The 16,260-nt window shown below is 34.5% G+C and overlaps 1 protein-coding gene across 1 annotated transcript in view; it reads left to right on the top strand.

Moving 5' to 3' along the window:
* NEGR1 (neuronal growth regulator 1) overlaps positions 1-11,617 on the top strand; it is an 889,928-nt gene extending 878,311 nt beyond the window's left edge. The window contains exon 7 of the mRNA XM_004603347.2: positions 7,772-11,617. Coding sequence (XP_004603404.1) covers positions 7,772-7,896 — 125 coding nt within the window. The 3' untranslated portion in view covers positions 7,897-11,617. The remainder of the gene's footprint in view (positions 1-7,771) is intronic.
* Positions 11,618-16,260: the final 4,643 nt, after the last annotated feature.

The following is a 16,260-nucleotide window of genomic DNA, read 5'->3' as shown; positions in this document are numbered from 1 at the left end:
AGAATCTCCATGAGAATAGGGACCATTTCTATTTCTCAGCAATTCAGAGAATGCCTAGCAATACAGCACTGAAGTTGTGAAGTAGCTGAGAAAATAAGTAGTGTTTTGCCTGTTGTTAAATACTGCGCTACATGATTTAAATGTATCAACACATTTAATCTTTATGATTTTTTAGATACTAAAGTTCCACATTTGCAGATAAAGATGTTGAAGTGAGCTTTTTAAGAATTGGGCTAGCAATTCTTAGAGAATTGTAAGAGAAAGAAATCAATTCTTAGAGAAATGGAAGAGAGAGAAAGAAAGAAAGAAAGAGAAGAATAGTGCCTGACATTGAGGGAGGCAGAGGCAGGGTGGGGTTGGGGGCAAGGGGTTGTGATGGGAGGGAAACTGCATACACTGGAGCTGGGACACGTACACTGATAGAGGGATGGATGGGTGTTGGAACATGCATGACTGAAACCTAATCACGGACAGCTTTGTAAGAGTCTATCTCACAGTGATTCAACAATAAAATAAAATAAACATTCGGATAGTTTAGTCCAGTTAAAAGTTGGACCTGGACTTTGACCCAATCCAAAGTCCCTATATTATGTCCAATGTTATATTAAACACTAGAATGTCTAACTTTCCTATTGATGTAGTGATTCTGCTGTTTGCTTTAAATTCTGGTCTACAACTTCCTGACATAATCCTTTTGGAGAGGAGGGGGGAGAGGGGGAGGGCTTCCCAAATAGAGCTCAGCAGGCATGGGATGGGGATGCTCTCTCTCTGTGATTCTTGACCAGCTGGGTGGTCAGTTCCATGTGAAGATCTAAGGATGTGTGCTGCGATATTCCCCAGGCTATCCTGACAGTGCCTGGGGCACCTAGGGCTCCTCTTAGCTGTGCTCAGGGAGATTGTGCACTGCCAGAGATCAAACCAGGCTTGGCCATATGAAAAGCATGAATCTTAAACCCTGTTTTATGTCTCTGGCCCCAAAAGTCATTTTAACCTTCTTTTTAAAAAAAATAAATGTTTGCTATGAAAGCATCTAGCTTATTGTTAAAGACGTCTCTCTTCTCTCTTTCTTGTCTGCACTTTCTATTTAATCATCACACTTGCTTTTCATTTTCTCTTTCTTTCTTTTCCTTCTCAATTTAAAGTTTTTCCTTTACAGATTCAGACATTTAATACATGGTAGGAAATAAACAGATTGCCCATAACATTTTGACTTATAAGGATGAATTCAGAGAAACAATTATTAACATATGTTATTTTTTTCACAAGACATTGAATTAGAATATTATATAAATGAATAATTTGGAATAATTCACATATTCTATTTAATAAACACCTGTCACCATATTTGATATAAAATTGAGTCACATATTATTAGGAAAACTGCAGCAGAAATGTGCTATAACTCCAATGTGCTTATAGCCAGTGTAGAAAAATTTCAGAAGTGTAAAAGGAACCATATTGGAGCCAGAGAGGAAGAACAGTGGGTAAGGCCCTTGCCTTGAACAGGAATGACCAGGGTTCAATCCTGGCATTCCCTGTGGTCCCACCAAATTTCAAGTACAAAGACAGAAGCCTTGACCACTAGAAGGTATAACCCCCAAACAAAACAAAACAAAGAACCATATCAAAATCAGGTATAAGCAGGACACTAACAATTCTTCTCAGAGAAATTCTGGGAAAAATCTTATGGAAAAGGTAATATTTTAGATCTTTAAGGAGAAATAAAACTTTCATAGATGAAGAGGGAATATAAGAAAGGCCACTTGGGTGTAAGAGTTAAAGCATGTGAAAATTTCATAGAGTGATGAAAGCACTCTATATGTAAAGAAAATGTCTCATACAAAGGATAAATTGAAAAGTGCAGGCAATGGATATATCTAAAGATCTGGATCTAATAAAGACCCTTGCCTTTATTAACATAACTTTTCCTCCACAGAATAGCTAAGTCGCTATTTTAAAATATAGCTAGCAAAACTCTCCTATGTTTCCCCATATAGCTGGATGAAACCAAAATGCACAATAGCTCATCTGATCTAGGGCCCTATCTTACAGGCAACTAAACATAGAGCAGAGAACATAGCACATATCTGACCATCAATCCCACACACATTGATCTCAGGTGGAATCTGAGAAATCCAGAACTCTCTGGGGAGTTTAGATTTACGAAAAATTTCTATCTTTTCTTTCTTTTTTTATCTTTTTTTGGGGGGAGGGGTTACACCCAGTGACGCACAGGGGTTACTCCTGGCTCTGCACTCAGGAATTCCTCCTGTTGGTGCTCAGGGGACTATATGGGATGCTAAGGATTAAATCGGAGTCCACCACATGCACAGCAAATGCCTTACCCACTGTACTATAGCTCCAGCTCCAATTCCTATCTTTTCTAAAAAAGGATTGTGCTAAAAAGTTGAGTTTATGATCGTATATAATTTGCCTGATAGTATATAGTATATATATATATATATATATATATAGCCTTACTGAAATGATAAATAGAGACATACTGACACCATATTGGACTACAAGGTAGTAATGAGTCTAAAAGAAGAAATTCTTGCCAAAATATGAAGGAAGAAAGACAATAAACTTCTAAAATGAAAAGTCTAAGTGTTGTGTCCCCTTATTCCTTTGTAGTGACAGTATGAGAAATGAATAGGAACCTTATAATCACTCAACAAACATTTACTGAACGTTGTTTAAATACTCCACTCTTGGCTCTATAGCAGTGAATAAAAGATACATAAAATAAATCTCAGCATGAAGATAATGAAGATATTCTTGTTCTAACAAGGAAAGATATATCAATAAGTCATCAAAGAGGATGCAATTAATTCAGTGTGTTGGTTTCTATAAAAAGCATTTCATCTTTTTAAAGATGATACTTAAATTGAGTCTTAAAATTAATTTATAATAATAGCTAATGGTTATTTTCTATAAATTCTTAGCATCAACTGATTGGAGTTAACATAGCAGGCAAATCTAATTGTCCAAAGTATATTGAGATGCTGAACGTTGGTATCATTACCTTTGTTTTCTAAATCACTCAGTCAGTTATATCAACAAAAACAACAAAATCTGCTTTAGAAAAATTAATTAATGAATATAAGTCATATAATAATAAAATATTTCAACCATGAACTATTTTGCCTCATTTTAAGAAGTGAAATATTTATTTTTAATGAATATATCACTCTATTTTTAAATGTACATATAATTGTGTATGCTGATTGGACATTTTGCCTGCCATGATTGCTTTGGGAGACTCCACAAATCTGTGTTCACTTAGTTTCCTTGCAATGATATATAAACTGGTCTTCTATATGTTCCTTTTTATTTATATTTCAAAGTGGAATAAAAATTTTCTAAGAGAAGTGATTGAATTTTATTAATTTTTGCCTATATAATGTTTGGTTTAGACCACCACATAGAAGACGTCCAAAATAAAAAGGAGTAGGAATCATGAAGTATTACTTGGCAGTGGCTAGCTAACCTCACGACTACTTGATTAACTTTGCTTTTGATTTTCTACCTACTAATTTTTAATAACTTTAATTTATTTCCTGTTAAAATATGGTTTTCATTTTTAGGACAAATAGAAGTATTAGATTCACAAGCAACTAAAAAGCACCTCAATTAGATAAAATGAAAAAAATTATTTTAATTTCAAAGTAATATGTAATTTTTTTTGTTGTAGATTTTGGGGGCTACAGCCAGCTATGGCCAGGGATTATTCTTTGTTCTGTGCTCAAGGACCAGTTCAGGTGATGCTCTGGGAATTAAATATGGTGCCATGGATATGGATAGAACCTCGTTCAGCCATGCACAAAGCATTCACTTTACTGCTGTACTTTCTAGTTCATGTTATAAGTAACTTTAACATGTATATTTGAAACACTTTTGTCATTTATAAGAACCATAGGGTTAAAAGGGGCAAAGGTTTCTTTAAAGATTTGTGATAAAATGGATGACTTATGAGGGTATATGGAATTTAGAAAAATAGGATAATATCTATTTTATTAACTACTGTATTCCCAGTACTTAGTACAATGTCCTGGCACCTAACTTGGTAAATATTTTCTGAAGGAATAAAGCTTCTTATATTAACATATATTTGCAGATCCTCCAACCTTTAACACGTGGCTTGCCTCAGAAGAGATTTTATTTTGTAGGACATAAATGCTACCTTAAATAATGACCATCAACAAAATTTACTGAATCATTTATTCAACATAGATTTCTTGAACAGCTACTATGCACCAGACTTTGTATCTGGAAATACTAATAGAAATAAACTATAATCTAGTAAGAAAAGTTTACAGTTTGATGAGAGAAATATACCTATAAATATATGCAATGCAATCTGATTGCTACAGAAAAACAGTATATATAGTGGCTTAGTGATGCAATAGGTAAATTGCTAGACCTGGTGTTTAAGGGATTTAGGAAAGAGTGACTCCAAATGCATTTTGCTAGATGTATAAGATGTTTTGAGGGTCATTTTTACTCTACCCACTTACAGTACTATTTAATTTGTCACAATAAAAAATTTTATCTTTGCTTTGTATAAATAGCTTTTAAAAATCTATTATTTATAAAATGATCACATTCAATTTGCATATTATAAGACTGTTACTATGATATTGGTTATAGTCTACTCAATGTTCTTAATATACAAAAGCTAAAATAACTCTGAAGTAGTTATTTTTAAGCAGGTAATGGACCAATTAAATATTCATTTTTATATCTTCAGAAAGATTTTTTCCTAAGCTTCTAAACAAGAAGATATACTTCAGTTTCATGGTTTAAATAAGACATTTTACATACCAAGACATAAAAAGCATTCTACTCAGAAATAGTCTTATTTACTTTATCATTTTCTCATTTTTTCAAAAATGACCTGTGGTGTATATGCAAGTATTAATTGGCTAATTTTATTCTGTGTTTACTAAGAAATAATGATCTTAGTCTTTGAGTTTCAGTTACCCAGAATCAACAATTATACTTACAGGCAACTTCATACTACAGGCATTGTCAGGGACCAATTCATTTCTTACCCTTTCATTTCTTAGAGGTATAAACAACACAATTGTTCCTCCTACATTGAAATATAAGTCACTGGTAAAAGTTCCATTAAAAACTTACCTGCTGGTAATTCAAATGCTGTGACAAAAAAATTGGTCCTTGATTTGAGTTATGAATTTGGAGAAGATATCATGTATTTTTTTCACATTATTCATGTCTGTGTGAAGCAGTTCTTAAAATTCAGGTCTCATTAAAAAAATAGTTAAGAACATGTTGCTGGTTTTTTTTTTATCACTATTATTAGTATTATGGCAAAAGAGAATTTGTTTCTAGAAAGTTTGAGCATGGCCATACCATTCAATCTCTGGAACACAATGTAACTCACATTCTAAGAGGCAACTATTTTCCTATGATGAAGTCAAATCCATCAATGATTCCAATAACCGAAGTGTGGTGAAACTTTTGGTAAAATATCTTTTCTTATTGATAATTTAACATACTTTTTAGCATTGTACTACCTGAACTTCTTCTTATGAAAAATTATGACCTAAACATACAAATGTAATCATACAACTTTAAATTCTTCTAAACCTCCTTCAGTTATAAAAGCTTAGTTCTTTTTTGTTATAATTGAGTTCTTTTCATTATAATTCCATTTGCATAGAGTTCCAGTTTCAATTCCCTACACTCCAGGCCTTTTAAAGGGCACAGTGCAGCAAGACTCATCTACTTTTAGATCCTAGAATCTATGCTGTACAGTCTCCTTAACTCCTGACTTTGAATCATTCCCTCCATTTAAATCATGGTTCCTTTCAGTTACATTCTTTGCTCAATCTTTTGTCCCTTGCCTAGACAGATTTAAATGTACAATTTTCTGTGACACTGCAGTTTGTATATACAACTCTAATATTCTTTGATATTACAATGGCTTGAACATCTTTATTCATCTCAAAAAAAAGAGAATTTATAGGAAAGAGAACCTCTTCTTTGTTATTTCAGTAGTTAAAACCACCTGGACTCCAGGAAATATTACCCCAAATCCCTAGATACTTCTCAGTCTCAAAGATTAAACAATGATTTCAAATGTAAAAAGAAAAAAAATTAATTATGTAGATTGGAAAATTTAAATAGCTATCTGTAGTAAATGGCACAACTCAATGGTTTGTATCTGCTCTAAGGAATGGGGTAGGTTCTGGGTCATTGAGAAGCAAGAAAAGCATCACACCTGTAGAGGAGAGGATGACTTTATATGACTTTAGATATTTGCCTTTCTTTAACATGGGTTTTTTTAATGAAACTGTTATTTCTGAAAATGTCCATAAATCTAGGCAATCTGCATTTTTTAAGATTACCCTAAAGGTTTCTCCAGGGTACATGGGCCTTGATTGATCTTAGTTCTACACATTAAGGGTAGATATTGGAAAAGTCATGTCTGAATTTCATGTCAAAAGTCTATCTTCATATTTGGGGAGAGACTAAACCTATGGTCATATGGTCAATGAAAATATCCCCCAATATATGTATATTTATGCATATATGTGCACACACATATAGATATATGTTCATATCTGTGTAATTCAAACAGAAAGATGAAATCATAGGAATATGGAGGAAATCTGTGGGTTTTAGACAGTAGAAAGTGGGAGAATTAGGGAGATGCTCTTTTAGAGTACCAACTTGTAACTAGTATACCATTAACTCCTAGAGAGCTAATGTTCATCATTGAGATTATAAATAATTATAAATAAGTATACTATATGAGTTAGGGCTGGAGCGATAGCACAGCGGTTGGGCTTTCACCTTTCACTCGGCCAACCCGTGTTCGATTCCTCTGCCCCTCTCGGAGAGCCTGGCAAGCTACTGAGAGTATCGAGCCCGAGTGGCAGAGCCTGGCAAGCTACCCATGCGTATTGGATATGCCAAAAACAGTAACAAGAAGTCTCTCAATGAGAGACATTACTGGTGCCCGCTTGAACAAATCGATGAGCAATGGGGTGACAGTGACTATATGCGTTATCACAGAAGATTATAATTAAGAAATAAATTATGATTATGAATTGATAGAGGTGTTAACCAAATCTATATGTGGTAATAATTATAATGTTGTATATAAATACGTGTCAAATCAATACAAGGTATACCTTAAACTTGCAAAATGTTAACTATCAATTACATCTCAGTAAAACAAAGTTTAAAACATATGGCGCCAGGGGACAGTACAGCAGCAGGGTGCTTACCTTGCACATGGCTAAACTAGATTCCATCCCAGCTCAATGTATGGTTCCTCAAGTTACCTCTAACCACAAACAGTAGTAATTACCCAGTACAGTCAGTCATGGCTCCCCAAAACATAAATAAATACATTTTAAAATATATGAATGAATAGATATTGTTCACTGACACAAATATGTATAATGCATATAGCAGTTATAATGTCAGCTGATGATTCTTGAGCGTTTGACATGTGTGGAGTCCAGTATAATTTGCATATATATAATTTATCCACAATTATCGCCACATCCCTATTTAGTGACTATACTCTCTTTTGCCCTTGACAAAAGAGAACCTAAGGGATGTTAATGAATAGGCCATACATTATCAGAACAGCAAAACCAGATGTGGACCTGGTAAGTTTGTATAATTCCAATGCTACTGCTACCCACAATATCCCCAGCTGCCTTTTGATTAGTGTTAAACTCCCTAAAGACGTAAATTAGATTTTGATTTAATCTTTTCCATTCCTTTCCAGCTCCAAGTACAGCCCAGTATGGAATTACCGGGAGCGCTGAAGTTCTTTTCTCCTGCTGGTACCTTGTGTTGACACTGTCCTCTTTCACCAGCATATTCTACCTGAAGAATGCCATTCTACAATAAATTTAAAGACCCATAAAAGGCTTTTAAGGATTCTCTGAAAGTGCTGATGGCTGGATCCAATCTGGTACAGTTTGTTAAAAGCAGCGTGGGATATAATCAGCAGTGCTTACATGGGGATGATCGCCTTCTGTAGAATTGCTCATTATGTAAATACTTTAATTCTACTCTTTTTTTGATTAGCTACATTACCTTGTGAAGCAGTACACATTGTCCTTTTTTTAAGACGTGAAAGCTCTGAAATTACTTTTAGAGGATATTAATTGTGATTTCATGTTTGTAATCTACAACTTTTCAAAAGCATTCAGTCATGGTCTGCTAGGTTGCAGGCTGTAGTTTACAAAAACGAATATTGCAGTGAATATGTGATTCTTTAAGGCTGCAATACAAGCATTCATTTCCCTGTTTCAATTCGAGTCAATCCACATTTACAAAGATGCATTTTTTTTCTTTTTTGATAAAAAAGCAAATAATATTGCCTTCAGATCATTTCTTCAAAATATAATCCATATCTAGATTTTTCTGCTCGCATGATATTCAGGTTTCAGGAATGAGCCTTGTAATATAACCGGCTGTGCAGCTCTGCTTCTCTTTCCTGTAAGTTCAGCATGGGTGTGCCTTCATCAAATAATATTTCTCTTTTGTCTCCAAGTAATAAAACTGTTTTGCCAAATCCCACGATTTGAGAGCAAAAAAGGAACCACAGTGATAAAGTCAAACTACTTATCTCTAAAGAACAGAGGAGCTATTTTGATTGTAAAAGTCTCTCCCCTCATTACCAGTGGGGTTTGAGAATTTTTGTCCCATAATAACTCAGTTTTGAGACAAAAAGCAATTTAAGCACATAGTACAAGTCAATTTACCAATGGATGCTTTAGTTGTTGTGAAATGTTAGATTCACACTGGGAGTTAATTCCCTTTGAACAGGACAGTACAGTCCATCCAAAATACTGCCTTGCCGAGCAGCATCTTCCCCTTCACTTTTCCAAGCCAACATTACTAAGCTGGTTGTTCAGAAAGTATGATAACCTAATTTTATATGAGTTGCTAAAGCACTCAAAATTAATTTGGTTCTATGGCAGGTATGTTGGTATGATAGATACATTGCTCCCATGAACAGGAACGTTTTGCATATTTTCCATCTGAAAACGTCACTCAGTTGATAGTTTGGAAAGCATTTTATATAAAGATAGTTCCAGAATCTATTATAAAAAAGTTTCAGGATGGTATGCAGCAGATCAATCCCTGAATAACTAATTTGGATATAAACTTAACTCTCTAACCATTTTACCTCAAATTAATAAGGCCAAAAAAATATTTACCATGGTTCATTTATTCACGTGCAAGAGGTGTTTAAAAACAAAACTCCAGAGATTAGAATTTCTTAAGATACACCAATTTTGTAATATCATAATTATATATTATTTTTAAGAAAACTACATGTTTAAGGAAATGACTGTTACTTTAACGAGTATTATATTACAGAAATAGTTTAATAATTTTACAAAAAAAAATAACTACAGTGATTAACTTAGTTACAAAGTATTTCATAGAAGTTGTGCATATTTAAAATATCTCAAAATTTGCCCTAAAAGAGATAACTTGAAAACCATAATTTTTTAAAGTAAATTTAGTCCCAAAATATACTATACAAAGTGAAACTTAAATAAGGAGGCAAAAATGTACAAATGGTTCTACAAAAATGGCAATAATATGACATTATGCCATTAAATTTACACTCTAATAATTTACTACATTATTTTGATTTATTTGCTAAAATATTTTTTTAAATTAATATGGCATTTTAACTTTGATTACTTTTGGTTCATTTAAAATTGATATACTTTTTAAAATATTCTTTGTGGAATTGGTGAGTAAACTACAAATTCTATTTTTTGTATTGCAGCTTTAAAGTGGCACACTCCATAATAATCTACTTACTAGAAATAGTGGTGCTACCACAAAAGTGTTAACCATCAGTACCATTGTTTGGGAGAAAGAAACAGATCAAGAATGCATATTATACAGTGACCGCTTTCCTAGAGTTAAAAAATACCTCCTCTTTGTAAGGTTTGTAGGGTAATGTGAGGTAAATCGAGGTATAAACTATGGATGAACCAAATAATTAGTTCAAAGTGTTGTCATGATTCCGAATTTGTGGAGTCTGGTGTTTTTTCCATAGAATGTGACAGAAGTACAGTCATAGCTCAGTAGCTATATGTATTTGCCTTTATGTTAGAAAAGACTTTCTTGAGTGACATTTTTAAATAGAGGAGGTATTTACTATGTTTTTCTGTATCACAGCAGCATTCCTAGTCCCTAGGCCCCTGGACAGAGTGAAATCATGAGTATTTATGAGTTCAATATTGTTCAAATAAGGCTACAGTATTTGCTTTTTTGTGTGAATGTATTGCATATAATGTTCAAGTAGATGATTTTACATTTATGGACATAAGAAATGTCTGATTACTCCATTTTATCAGTCCTGACTGTACAAGATTGTTGCAATTTCAGAATAGTGGTTTTATAAAATTGATTTATCTTCTGATCTATGACAGTTTTTTTTTTTCTAACTATTCATTTTAGCGTTAGATTTCCACAAGTTCCATTTGTGGGACTCCTTTTGTTGCCCCTGAATTTTCTTTTTCAAAGAAGAAAAAGGACAAAAATAGAGAGCAGTTGAGAAAGAAGAGGGAAAAGAGAAAAATGCAAAGAAGGGAAAGACAGCCAAAGAAAGAAGAAAGGCAAGACAGAAGGAAAGCTAGGAGGGAGGAAAGAATTGAAATATTAAGGTAGTTGATGACAGTTCATTTGCATTATTCTTTTACCTACAAGTATGCAATTATGTTTTACAATGATCCCATTCAAAACATAAGTCCTGTTGCTACCATTAAATCCCTATTATGCAGCAATTACATAACAAAAGTACTGCCCAAATTATAGCATTGTATTTTGAGGGACACTACAAGATTTGAGAGAGAGAGAATGTCAAGCTTAAAGCCACTTGGGGGGATTTAAGTGAAAAATAAATGTTTTATCATAACATTTAAGATATATCTAGAAAGTAGACTGGAGAACTGAGAAAATTACCAGATAATTCAGGACAAATTATATATATATATATAAGTATATATAAATACCCCTATGTGTGAACTCAGAACAATCTGAGAAACTTATCAAAGCCAATCATTTATATTGATCAAATTTACTGAATAATTGTTAATTTATCCATTGTATTTAGCTTTGTGACACAGCCAAAAGTTAACTATTTAATCTTTTCAATAAAAATTGTTTTTTGAAATTCAGAAATGATTTAAAAAAGGTCAGGTTTTTAACTATTTATTGAAGTATGTGGATGTACAGTATTTCAATAGATATGAATATGAATAAATGGTATGCCTTAAGATCCTTTGAATATGTATTTACTTTAAAGACTGGAAAAGGCTCTTCCTGTCTTTTAGTAAAACATCCATATTTCATAATCTGATGTAAAATATGTTGTACTGTTTCCAATAGGTGAATATAAAGTCAGTTTATCAATTAAAATATGTATTTGACTCATTTTAAAACTTAGTTTGAGAGAAAGTGGAAAAAATAATGATTTAAGCATATTTCTGCTAGTCCCATTTTTTAAATTTTATGCTGTAACCACTGTACCATTTTCACATCTTTTCAGCCCTTCAAAAAAAAATACAGGGTAAAGATTTTAGATGCTACAACTTCAGATTGCTGTGTACCTCTTATTTCTGTTGCTATTCCCAAAAGGTTGAACAACACTTAGCCTTAAGAAAGAGATTTTCCGAAGAAATATCATGACCTATTATTTAGAACACTTACCTGCTAAAAAGCAACAGAGTTAACAGAGACTAATGATAAAAATCATGATGATTTTGCAGACTGAGCATCTGTAAAGTTAAATGCATGTAGGAGACAGGTAGATGGTATAATTTCATAAGCTAGCAGGTTACGAAACAGAGATTATATACTCTCCCTCAAGTATTCAGATACAATTTCCTTAAAAACATCTTGCTTCCCTCCAAAATTTGACTTGACTAAAAGCCCTCCATTTGTGACTATTTTAATATGCAAATGAATGGTTTAAGCTCTTTTCCCAAAATCTGTTCATCTATGATGGTCATTCAAATAAAACAAAATAATGTGATATATATGATCAAAACAACTAACTGTGAAAAAAGAGCCACAGAAAAAGACCTGGTATGGTAAACTATTTTGAAATGTGGGTATCATTGCAATTCTGGGAAAACCATATCTACAAAAGCTCTCTTCCTGCAAAAAAAAAAAAAGAAAGGAAAGGAAAAGAAAGAAAGAAAGAAAGAAAGAAAGAAAAGAAAGGAAAGAAAGAAAGAAAGAAGAGAAGGAAAGAAAGAAAGAAAGAAAGAGAAGAAAGAAGAGAAAGAAGAAAGGAAGAGAAAGGAAGGAAGGAAGGAAGGAAGGAAGGAAGGAAGGAAGGAAGGAAGGAAGGAAGGAAGGAAGGAAGGAAGGAAGGAAGGAAGGAAGGAAGGAAGGAAGGAAGGAAGGAAGGAAGGAAGGAAGGAAGGAAGGAAGGAAGGAAGGAAGGAAGGAAGGAAGGAAGGAAGGAAGGAAGGAAGGAAGGAAGGAAGGAAGGAAGGAAGGGAGAAAGAGAGAAAAAAGGAAGGAACGGAATAAGAGTAATAAACATCTGATTTTTTTCACTGGCTCATTATTTCTTACATTGTGTCTTCTTACACTGAATTCAATCCTGTGAAAATTAAAGCACCAAGACCATGCCTATGAAGAACAGCTTTGCTTGTGAAGCAAAGCTGGTTTCTTTCAATATAATAGGCCCTAATCTGGATACTTCAAAATAACATGCAGGTAATGAGAAAATATTTGCTTGCATCTAGCAGAAATATTTTATATTTTAAATATAAAAAAAATAAATACATTTACTGAAGACAGTAGTTTTATCTAAACATCAGAGAGTCAATGAATTACCCCTGAACTTCCCAGGAAGCAAATGCCTTTACATTCACATGCAAATTTTTCCCAGGAATTCCAAACCTACTGAAAATATTAAAGAATTGACATCAGTACTGACAGGAGGAAAAAAAAAAAGGCAAGTTAATTAAATATAGAAACTTCAACCTTTTTTTTTTTTTAAAAAAAAAAGGAGGAACATATCTAGTTCTTCCTAAAATCTCCACCCATAGCTGCCCTACGGTTCGCATGACTTGTGTAACCACCTGAACTCGGAGCTGTGTAAATCCTTTAGCTCAGGTGACACCAGGAGTGCTCACACATTCATGGGTGTTCTGGGCTCTCTGGGTGGCTCTCTCTCGCCTCCCATGTTCAGTGCTCTTGAACTGCTTCCCCACCCAGAACAACCATTGCCTTGGGCCAACAAAGGAGGAGTGAGGGCCAAGCTGGTTGGTGATTAGTTGCAGTTTATTCCATTCTCATCTCTCCCAAACTCTCTCTACAACTCTCACAACTTTTCCCCCAACTCACCCCCCAACTCCCTCCAACTCTCTCCCAGCTCTCTCCAACCCTCTCTCTAACTCACTCCACCGTGGTCTCTCCAACTCTCACTCGCTGTCTCTCGCTCAATCCACAGCTCCCACTCTGTCTCTCTCCAACTCTCTACCTCTTTTAACTCTGTCTCCCTACTCTCCTCAGGCACCACTTTTACCACCTCTCCTCTAATAAGGCCTCCCAAACCACGGCTCACCCACCCCTAAGCCAAATCAACATGTTTTTTTAAGGCTTTCTGACCACCTGCAGCCTAGGAGGGTAAAGCACTTAAGCACTTAAGGTGTTTTTCTCCTCTCCTTAGACCCGTAATTTAATTAACATCTTAATTCTACTTTCTAATATTGCCATTATGTATGGACACAGTAATAGACACATTTAGGCTTGTAGGGCAACTTTCCTGGGGACATCTCACCATAGACTCAGATTACAGTGCTCAGAATGGATTAGTCATTCCTAACTTCAGCAGGGCCCGAATCTAGTTATTACTTTTTAGATCATGACAGCACTTGTCCATGACCAAGCTCTTAACTTATAGTTAAGCATTATGGCACTTTGGCCAGGCCCGTTTTGATGCCAGGGTAGCTCACTGCTTGCCCTGGGTCCATCCAGTCCCTCGTCGGGACCGTGCTTTGGGGGATCTAGGAAGTAAAGGGCTGAGGCTTAAGTCGAGAGAGCAGATATCCAGGAGGTAATATTATCTGTAGTCAATTAACTCCCAATTTTCAAACTCATATTTTTAACTGTCTTTCTGTGTCCATACAAAAACCAATTGCTCTGAAGTAACTAACCATGCAAAGGACATTAAGGAGAAGAGAAAAAAACAATATTTCCAAGTCAGCAGAGTCTGATCAGGAGGCAAAGGTAATTGACAGGTTGAGGAAGCAATCAACAAACCCAAGCTCCCTGCAGCCAGGGAGGAAGGGCAAACCAATGTTATCCTCCATGACTCTCATAAAACCTTCACACAAGGAATCTTAGAGACAGATGAAGTAGGTAAGGTTAATCCAACAAAATTGTGACTATCTTTAACTTGTATTTTACTTACAACCAAGCAATTTGTCAGACAGTCTATTTTGATTTTAGCACTGCTTTGAAATTTTATTATTATTACATATTAGTGAGTATAATAAGATTCAGAAACATTAACTCAGAAATGGAAGATTTCTAAATTACAGACAAGCCAAATCCTTTCAATTTGCTTCTGTGAATCTTAGAAACAAGAAAATGATATTCACACTTTGCTAGGTTCACAAACAGTTATAGGTAGGTAGATAGAAATAAACAGATCAATGCATTACTGACAATCTTTTTTTTTCCAGTACCTCCAGCAGGTATTTAAAGGCAAATTGCATAGTACAGTTTTTTCTAAAACTTTCTACATTGTACATGGAATACACAAAGCAATTGATTTACACACCTACCTTTTGGTAATATCTCACCAAATGGAGAACTGTGGAGGCCTGCTTCCTTTGCCATTCAAGGGAGCAAATCAACTGGGAGCAAAAATAGCAGCTAAAGAGAGTTTTGATTAGCCACAAGCCAGTAGATTGGAAGATGGCAAATTCACATCCTAGAGACCCATCTTCACTGTGTGGTCAGGTGAAGCAATTTATATAGGAAAAGAACAGGAAAGCTTATTTTTAAGAAAGGGAAGATTGCAGACTATAGATTATAGGGTCCTCGAAAAATTCCCCTTGGGCTGGTTCTCTGAGAAATCTGTGAATATAAATAAAGATTTCTGATTAAAAGTTCAGCCTGTGCATTATATTACTGTAATAGGCTTTGAGGGAAGGACAAGATAAGAGGAACACTCTTTATTTTCAATGAACCCTCCCCAGAAGAGTTTGTTGCTATTTAATTTTGGAACACAGCTGTTGATTTCTTTTGCACCAGATTCGTTTGTGCTGGGCCAGAAGACCAACAGAGAGTATACTTTCAGAAATTATATACTCTAGAGTCACAAGTGGAAATATGCAGTCTAAGGAAAACGTTTGTATTTTGTTGTGAAATTATAAACACAATGCAAATTCTATGGATATCACTCTTTAGATGGACAAAAATGAAAAGCCTGTCTTTTATGTATATATGCAAATATATTTATATATCCAACATTCTCACAATCTTAAAAATAACTGCATAGTTTTTAAGTAATATAATGATAAAATTTTAAAGTTGTGAACACATTAACTCATAGGTGAAGGATTAAGATTTTATTACCAGATAAAAAGACAATTCGGAGAATAGACAGAATTACAAACCAAGAATATTGACATATTAATAGTAAACTAAGAGAAGCAAAACTTCTTCCACAGTAAGAGAATTCAAATGAAACTTCAACCAGCATAACTTGTTTACACATCTAGAAGTCCAGGGCCACAGAGCTCGGTGGTAGAGCACTTGCTTTCCCTGTGTGAGGCCCTGGCTCCAATCCCAACAGTACCAAGCAAATAATAACAATATTTTCCCCTTAGCCCATCCATCTACAGCTTATAAAATACTTTAAATTCAATGAAAGGTGGAGCCACACAGAATCTGAAGAAAGTAATTTGTATAGCTTGTTCTAATTCTTAGCTAATTAAAACTCATATCAGATCAGGTAATTGAATGCCCGGAGAGGATCATAAGAAGAAATTGTTTTAAACTAAATTATTTTGTGATTTATCCTAAGTAAATGATTGATTTAAGGAGAGGATGCTAAAATCCCAAGGCTGAGTGTAATAGAGACGTTACTGGTGCCCGCTCGAGTAAATCGACGACGAACAATGGGGATGACAGTGACACAGTGAAATGTTTGATTTATGTGCATATTTTGTGACCCTCTGTGTCAATGGTTGTGTAAACATTTCTCAGGGT

The sequence above is a fragment of the Sorex araneus genome, chromosome 5 (assembly GCF_027595985.1).
Source record: "Sorex araneus isolate mSorAra2 chromosome 5, mSorAra2.pri, whole genome shotgun sequence".
Lineage (NCBI taxonomy): Eukaryota > Metazoa > Chordata > Mammalia > Eulipotyphla > Soricidae > Sorex > Sorex araneus.
This window is presented reverse-complemented; position numbering and strand designations above follow the sequence as displayed.